The sequence below is a fragment of the Drosophila guanche genome, unplaced genomic scaffold (genome assembly GCF_900245975.1).
Source record: "Drosophila guanche unplaced genomic scaffold, DGUA_6, whole genome shotgun sequence".
In the NCBI taxonomy this organism is placed as follows: domain Eukaryota; kingdom Metazoa; phylum Arthropoda; class Insecta; order Diptera; family Drosophilidae; genus Drosophila; species Drosophila guanche.
In genome coordinates, this window is record NW_022995747.1 from 896,878 (window position 1) to 905,336 (window position 8,459).

Below are 8,459 nucleotides of genomic sequence, written 5' to 3' on the forward strand. Positions count from 1 at the left end.
ACTTTCAGCACAATACAGCTGATATTTTCATATATTTGCCACCCATAACTTCAACTCAAGCTTCAATCAATGGACTTAGCCGACTCCGAGTACGCGGGACATCCGCACCATGCGCGGATCATGTGCTTGCCCAATGATCTCTTAATACGCTTAGAGCATGAGACGCACAAACCCTCGCTGAGCATCCTCAGCCTGCAGAGCGAACAGAATCGTGAGATATTCGCAGAGGCCTTCATCGAGGGGCACTCGGATACGCTGGCCAATTTGTGTGTCAAGGCGCTGGCTCGACGTGGCTTCAGGAATGTGCCGCAAATGGTGCTGGAGCGACCGGAGTGGCTGCGTGTCTTCTACGATGCATTGGATGTGGATCTGCCGCTGGTTGATTGCTACTTTATCGATGATCAGCGCTACTGGCAGCGTGTGGTGTGGGCCAAGAGTCCCGACAAGCTGCTGCGCATGAAGAGCTGGCACGAGTACGATTGGCGGGCCAAGGGTCTGAGTCTCAAGTACGTGGAACTGGTGGAGGACTGTCCGGCGGCGTACTGGCCCGAGGCGCAGATGGCCGCGCTGGCTGCCCTGATCCAGGAGCATGTGAGCGCCATGCACATCAAGCGGCTGCAGGTGCTGCCGGAGGTGGTGTTTGCCAAGAACGATGAGAGCGAGCCGGAAATAGTTATTTCCTCGGAGTCATCGGAGAAGGAAGATATATCCAGCGATGAACCGGACACAGAGGAGGATGTCGCTTTGGGTGAGGACGAGGACGAGGACGAGGAGGAACCAACAGCAAAGCGAGCGCCCAGCGTCAGTGCAGCGGAGCCAAAGACTGGCAGTGATGCGCAGAGGAAGTCCGCATCCTTTGGCGCCGTGCATATAGTTTCATCCTCTTCCGAATCGTCTTCCGATGAGGAGACTGCAGAGCGACGCAGAGCCCGTCAAGGGCGCAATGCTGCCAGGCAGCAGCTGCGGGGCATGGCAGCGGAGAAGCGTGCCAAACGCCTGCAACGTCGCCTCAGAAGACAGAAAATGCTCGAAGATCGCCTGCGCTCGGTGGAGCCCAAGAAGAAGTCCAAGCGAAAGAAGGCCATCAAGGGAGTCTTTGACATCCCAGTCGATCCGGAGCCCTCCGATAACGAAGAACAATTTGCGGATATGCGCAACAGGGAACTCTGTTTGCGGCATCACAAGAGAATTAGCTATCCCACGGAGCTGTGCCATCACATTGATCTCGGCTTTGTGCGGCACTTTGGGCAGCTGAGCTCATTCACGCTGGAGTTCCTCGGCCCAGCGGACACCAATTATCAGAGTTACCAATCGAAGTTCTCCTACGATGATATGAGACGCCTGGCCAAGGGTTTGCTGCAGCTGCAGCACCTGCAGATCTTTCGATTGCGCAACAGCCTCGTGGACAGTCTGCATTTGAGCATTCTGGCGCGTGCCCTGCGCTCCATGGACTCACTGGAGACTGTGGACTTTGGCTACGATCAAATGGAGGATGACTGCTGCAATGCGCTGCAAATTCTGTTGGATCGCCCGAAGATGTTCAAGGCATTGCAGTTGGAGTACAATAAACTTGGAGCCAATAGCATGGAGGTGATTGGCACGGCACTGGCACGCCACAAGGAGGATTGCCTGGAGTACCTCGGACTGGCACACAATCCTCTCTGTGACAATGCGCTGGGCAAACTCTTCCATCACATCCATGGCACTGGCCATGTGCATTCGCTCAACATCTCAGCCATAGAGGGGGCACCCAGCAAGGTAGTGGTGATTGCCCGAGACATTGCCTTTCTGCTGCGACACCATCAACCGCTGAGACGCCTCCAAATGGCGGCCATACCCCTGGGTTCTGCGGCGGCTTTGCCGCTCCTACGAGCCCTTGAGGGCAATCACAAAATTCTCTACTTTGACAGCCGCGCATGCGGTTTGGATGAGGATCAGGAATTCCAGGCGGACATTATTATCAGACGCAACAATTACTGGGTCACAAATCCGCCCACCGATGATATTTGCCATTTGATTAAGAACCGCAAACATCAGTTGATGCAGCAAATGGAGCGGGAGTATGGCACCTACAAGGAGTGTGTCCTCTCGAGGCCTCCCCTCTCCAGCAGCAGCGTTTCATCCATTGCAGCGGTGATCGAGGAGAAGGAGAAGGAGGAGGAGGAGTACGACATTTGGGCCGTGTTGGGCATCAAGACACGTCAGACTGCCAGGGCTGAAATAGAACCCAGTGAACCCTCCGCGAAATCCCTGCCGCCCTTTGTCTTTGAGGCCAACAAATTGAATTTGGAAGAATTTCGCGAATTTGTGCATCTGCCGGGGCCATCGAATCGTTTCTACTATTTTCAGGAGAGTCGGGTGAGGGACTAAGCATGAAACTTCCTGCATTTTGTTTACCTTTTGCAGGCATTAAACGCTATCAAAAGACCCAAACCCATCCGCAGTCTGTTTATCTACTGGCCCAAGCAGCTCCAGCCACAATCTCAAGGGGCTTGGAATGTCGTTTCATCTAATGGTCACTTTAAACCTTTTGCCCCATAAACTGCAGCGCTGGCATCAAACTGAAATCTAATTAAGTTGCTGGCGACGCCCCACAACCCACACCCCACACCCCACACTCTGCGGCCGCACCTCATTTGAAGGTCGTTTTGGAGCGTGGGAGGAGTGCCGCTGCAAGTTGCAACAAAGTTGAGTTGTTTGCATTTAAGCTGCGCAGATTTGGGCAACAGTGTCGCCAATTTAATGCTGCCCTTCCGCACCTTCCTTGTGCTCCGCCTGCCCACTGAGCCATAAAAGAGCCAAGTGCCACCCCGCCCTGACTCTGTGCGAAGTTCTTCTTGTTAACAACAAAGCCAAAAGCTCAGCTTGAATATAAACAAATTAATGCATATGCACAGCAACGCCTGAAGGCAGTGATGGAGGGAGAGTTCATGGCTTCAGGACTCTCATTCCCCAGGCAGATATATGTGCGGTGCTCTGCCTGTAATTCAAGTTATCAACGGCGCGCCGGAGCCACAAACTTTTCTCATCTACTTAACGCAGATAAGCGGATGCCTCGCCTTTTTTTTTTGTGCCGTGTTTACTGGCTTCTAATTTGCCCAGCCACACACACTCACACGCACATCTAGGACACCCAGAGCTGAGACACTGGCGCTAACTTAATTTTGCAGCCAACACTCAAGTTGGAGCCAAAAAAAAGACTCGCAAAACATTCAGAGGAGACATAACTAGGCGGCTGCTGGGGGGTGTGGAGTGCTGACTTCTCTTGTGTGAAATAAAATTAACTAAATACGCTCACGAGTAACATTCATAATAAACATTAAGCAGCAGCAAAAGGCGAACAAAAAAAGAAAGTCAAATAAATATAAAAAATAATATTTGCCAGACGACCGACGACTACGACTCCTTTTTGCGATTACGCCCGCACGGCTGTGTGGCCAGCTCCTGGGCCAGTGCTGAGTGCGGGTGCGGGTGAAATTATGGCATAAGTTACTTAGGACTGAAGCTGGCTTCCTGTAACACCCAAGGACTGCCCCGCCCGACAGCAGCAACTTGGCTACACTTTACTTTTATGTGGCGCTCTCGGAATGTACTTGCTAGCGGAATAAAGATACAGATACAGAGAGAGAGAGAGAGAGAGAGCAGAGAGCTAGCTCCCAGATACAAGCACATTTGTAGCGATAAGCGCCATAAAGTTATCGTAAGTAAGCGCCGAAAAAAATCAACGAGTCCAAGAAAAATAGAAAGAAAACGAGGAGGAACGTTGTGAGACGCGCTGGCACGAGTCACAACTTTTATACACGGCACTCAGTCTTGGCAACGGGTATTGTAGCTCCTCAGATTCGGTCCATCTGTGTAGATTTGCACTGCCAGCCCCCAGGCCAGTTGACTTTGCGAGAAATGACTGTTTCGATGTCCGTTTTTTAGGGGTTTTAAGGATATCAATGTAGCACGTACCCACATGTTGTATTTTCCGTTTGGGAGACTTTTTCCCGTCTCTCGTTCATTGAGTGATTGAATATGTGATTTGGGATTGATTTTAGGAATGCCCGCAAGCTATGCTGTGCCCTCGGATCAGGTGACAACCCTACGCAGCTGTCAGTCGCCAGAACTGTAATAGAAAATTAGCTGTGAGATTCATTTCAGCAGGCAAAGTCAAAGTAGAGAATACAAAAACCAGCAGGTAAGCAAAGAAGTAATGCAAATCGTGCGCCTACAAATGGTAACTCTTCCCGGTGGCAGGCCCGTCAAAATGTCAATAATGCGTGCGCTCTGCTGGCAGTTCGAACGGAAGCTGCCCCACCAGATGGCACGGATGGCAATGTTGCGCCGTGAGACCCATCACGATGGCACACGCTTGATGAGCGGCGATCGCGAGATCGTTGGCTACGGCGTGAACGGAAGTCCCATCTACGTCGATTGTGTGGAGTTCCCGTTTCCGGCGATTCGCTATCGCGAGGTCACAGCCGATCTGTGTGCGGTGCGCGAAAAGGAGCTGGGCGACTGGAAGGCGTTGTCGCTGCAGGAGAAGAAGCTGCTGTACCGGCATAGCTTCTGCCAGACCTATGCCGAATTCCAGCATTTTACGCCCGACTGGAAATTGGTTATGGGCGTTGGTTTTTGGTCCCTCGCCATTGGGCTGCTCATTTCGGTGTGGTATAACTTCAAGCTATATGATCCCGTGCCGGAAACGTATGCAGAGGAGCGACGCCAGGCGCAGCTGCGTCGCATCATTCAACTGGAGATGAACCCCATTACCGGCTTATCCTCCAAGTGGTGCTATCACACCAACAAGTGGAAATAAGAAGTGATCCACCAACTGCACACAAATCAATTACACAACACTCAAATCGATTTCACATGAACATAATAACGCAGACGACACACACACACAAAATGTTGCCAAATAAACCCACATACAATATACCCAATTTACTCTGCGAGTAGCGGGTATAAAAACGGGAGAGAACGCAGCGAAGCCACAAGTTAAAGGCAGCTTTTGCAGGATAGAAATGTTAAGCAGAGATAAACGAAGCGGTAGCTACCCTGCAGATATTTGAATGCTCCTGGAACTGCTCTTGGCAGAGATCTGATCAGTGTTGTAATCCCATCTGGAAGTTGCCCTACGACATACCATAAATACCCATTTTACCTAGGGTATTATGCTACTATGGCAAGCACTGTAACTTTTAGCACTGCTTGCCCTGCTTGCGCTGTCTTATAAGCTATTCCCCACTGGTCGTTCCAGGGGCAAATGTTGCACAGCAGACAGACAGTCAATTACGCAATGCCACGGGAAGTTTCGCGCTTTTGTTTTTTCATCCTCGGTTGTGTGTCAGTTCAGTTAGTAATGAAAGCTTTCACCTAATAATGCAGCAGCAGCAGCAGCGCATCGACGTATCTGCCAAATGGCTAGGGGTGAATGGTGGCAAGTCCCCACAGAGTTTACCTTGGAGGATCTGCGATTTATTTGACTTTGCTTGGCAGGAGCTTAAGGCAGCAGCAGGAGTAGCAGCAGATTGTGCACCTCATTGGATGTTTAATTAACCTTTAGCATAGAGTTATTTATAAACTGATTCTGGCTGCAAAAGAATGCCAAGTAGAGTAGCATTTTGGGTGCATGCCCAAAAACCTCAAACTCTAGCTTTAAAAGTGCACAAAAGTCTGCTGTGGAAATATTTAATTGTACATTCACGTTATTAAAGACAGTTTTCAAAAGGAAAAATCAAAAGATACGCCACACAGGCAGAGCTCATTGAATGTAAGAGGAATCTTCGCAATTTAATTCACTGCGCCAAGGCAGGCAGGCAGCTGGAGTCGAGGCGAGGCGAAGGAGTCCTCAGTCCACACACTCTGACGTTCGACTAACGACAGTTGGTCGTTAATAAAACAACATTTATACACATATACACAGAGCTTTATTTAAGGGCAAATATATTGTGTATATGAGCCGAAGTCAAGCTGCGCTTAAATGACAGGCGGACATGCATAAGTGACAGTGAAATGTTGCACAGGGAACTGTGCAGCAACTGCAAAATGGGCTGCTGCTATGGCTGAGAATTCTTGTAATCGCTGCCCTTCCATTCAGGTGAATAAATATGCCGCCTGTACATATGAAATGGCCATGCGCAGTATTTCTCTCATGAAGTGACTAAAGACACTCCATTAAAGCAGTGTAAGTGAATCTTATCTGCATGGCCGACACCTTCATAAAAACGGAAGGGGAAATGGAAGTCAACAAGCAGCGCAGAGTCAGCACAAAATTATAAGAAGAATCCCCCGACCCCGACCCCGCAATATTGTAGAGTTTCCGGTTACCCCGGATCAACTGTTGCTTACCCCACCCGTGCGTGGCAGGCAAACTGAAAGTGCCCCACTGCCACCTGTCTGTCTGCGCACACGGGAAATGCATTGCACTTCCGTCATCAAATAGCAATTTTGCAAACATTTGCAATTACTTTTACGAGTCGCTTTCTATATTGCATTGATTCCGTGCAAACATCCACAGGAATGCAATTTTCCACACACCCCAGCGCCAGGGCCCAAGGTGAGTTTGGGAGTGCCTCCTGAACTCCTCTCATCATATCTTTAGCAACTTTTTAAATAGTTTCCCCAGCCATAAACTTGTCAAATAAAATGCACAAAAAAATTAAAAGCAAAACTTGGGATTTGCAAACGAAAAGGAAGCGACCTCCTGCTCCCGAGGGTGCAAAAACTAAAAGCTAAAATCAAGCCAACGGGCCACCGGCGTCCAAACAGCAAATGGCGGTTATTCGCATTGGGAATGGAATGGCTCTTCAACGGGTCAAGCATCGCATCAGACATGTGTGTCTGTCTCTGATGAAAAAACTGGCAACTTTAGTTTTGGACATCCGGTCCATTTAGTGTACGAGTTGGGCCTGGCCTGGCCTGACCTGGCAACAATCAGTCGCATATCCTGTACCGGACTGATGCCTGTGGTTGTCATGCATTTTAAAGCACACTCGACAGAAAGTTGATTTCTCTTTTGACCCATTATGAAATTGCTCTGGCAATTTTGCATAAACAAATTACAAAGCAAACATAAGAGAGGGAGAAAGAGAGAAACAAACAGACACAGACACACAAATGTGCTGACCTTTCAGCACAAACACCAAGCACCCAACCCAAGGAACACTCCGCACAATCAGTGCTCCAAGTGCGGAGAGTCCAACTCCGACTTTTGCTGTTGTCAGGTTGGGGCAGGACCAGAACTAGTTGCTGAACAGGGTAACTTTTTCTTTCGTTCTTTCCTTACTTTTTTTGTTGTATTTTATCTGGCTGTTTGCATAGGATCAAAAAGCCCACACTGAGACCCGTGGCCCTTGCTGCATCCCAGGGCGTTTTTATTGAGTCCTTTAAGTTTTTAGTAAATACAACACAAAAACAACTCAAAGGCGGTGGCAAATTGCCAAACGCCTGCCTGCCTGCCTGCCTGCCTCCCCTGTGCCTTGCGATGCGTAACATTTGGATGATCAATGGCAGCACAAAGGGTCCCAGTACCAGTCCCAAATTCTGTTGAATTTTGTGCACAAGTTTTGCTTTAATTTGCCAGCGAATTGATTTCCATTAGAACCCAATGGCTCAAGCAGTCGTGTCGTGTCTGACAGTCTGAAAATGTCAAGCAGTTTTGCCATTCAAATGATGCATAAAGTTTTTGAATTTTTGATGCCCAGATTGAGTGTGTGCGTGGTGGGTGTGGGGTCGAGTGTGTGTGCGGTTCTGGTCTGCGTGTGTCAGTGAAGCGGTTGACCTTTGATTGGAAGCAGGGATAATAGGCATGTCTTGAAAGTTGCACCGAAACCACTCTTAGTGGTGAGGAATTGATAGGGCAGATGGCAGATTGCGCCACGCGTGTGGAGCACTGCTTTCATTTTTTCAAGCAGTGCAAAAATATTGAACTGAAACACCTTTAAATTCTGAAAATTACCACTGCCAAACTGTGTTGTGTGTGGGACTAATCAGGCAGGATTCCCTTTTCAAATTGGAAGCACTGCAAAAATGTATCTCAGCGTGCGGAGTAGCTGCAATTATTACCGACTTTTATTAGATACAACTGCCCAATGGCCACAGTCAGAGAGGTACACATACAATAAATATGCAACTGAACGCCAACCCATATTGGTAGAGTGCAGACTTGCATGATTTCTTGGTTTTAGCCATTGATGTATTTAGGGCAAATAACCGCATGCAACAGAGAAAGAGAAGAAACAACAACAACAACAACAACTGGAGGGGGGGGAAACCATCACAAACTGTAGACATTCAGCCATGAAATGGAAAATACATTTCAATAACTTTTAGACAAGTTTTATCCATTACGTCAAATGAAAGCAAGCACACGGCAAAGAAATCAGAAATTGCTCGAAAAACGAACCAGGTTTTATTGGGACTATTGATGTGTGTGTGTGTGTGTGTGTGTGTGTGGGGGGGGGGGGGGG

General features: G+C 48.7%; 2 protein-coding genes and 1 long non-coding RNA gene across 3 annotated transcripts in view; all 3 read left to right on the plus strand.

The window, feature by feature from the left end:
- LOC117583444 lies at positions 1–2,379 on the plus strand. Its single transcript, XM_034271745.1, has one exon. It carries the CDS (start codon positions 70–72, stop codon positions 2,368–2,370), a length of 2,301 nt encoding a protein of 766 aa, XP_034127636.1. The 5' UTR covers positions 1–69; the 3' UTR covers positions 2,371–2,379.
- A 1,583-nt stretch (positions 2,380–3,962) lies between these two features.
- The window catches only part of LOC117583447, a 23,501-nt gene continuing 19,004 nt past the window's right edge, over positions 3,963–8,459 (plus strand). The window contains exon 1 of the long non-coding RNA XR_004573794.1: positions 3,963–4,113. This is a non-coding gene — a long non-coding RNA (uncharacterized LOC117583447). The remainder of the gene's footprint in view (positions 4,114–8,459) is intronic.
- On the plus strand, positions 4,243–4,836 carry LOC117583445. Its single transcript, XM_034271746.1, has one exon. The coding sequence runs from the start codon at positions 4,253–4,255 to the stop codon at positions 4,802–4,804; it is 552 nt and encodes a 183-aa protein (XP_034127637.1). The 5' UTR covers positions 4,243–4,252; the 3' UTR covers positions 4,805–4,836.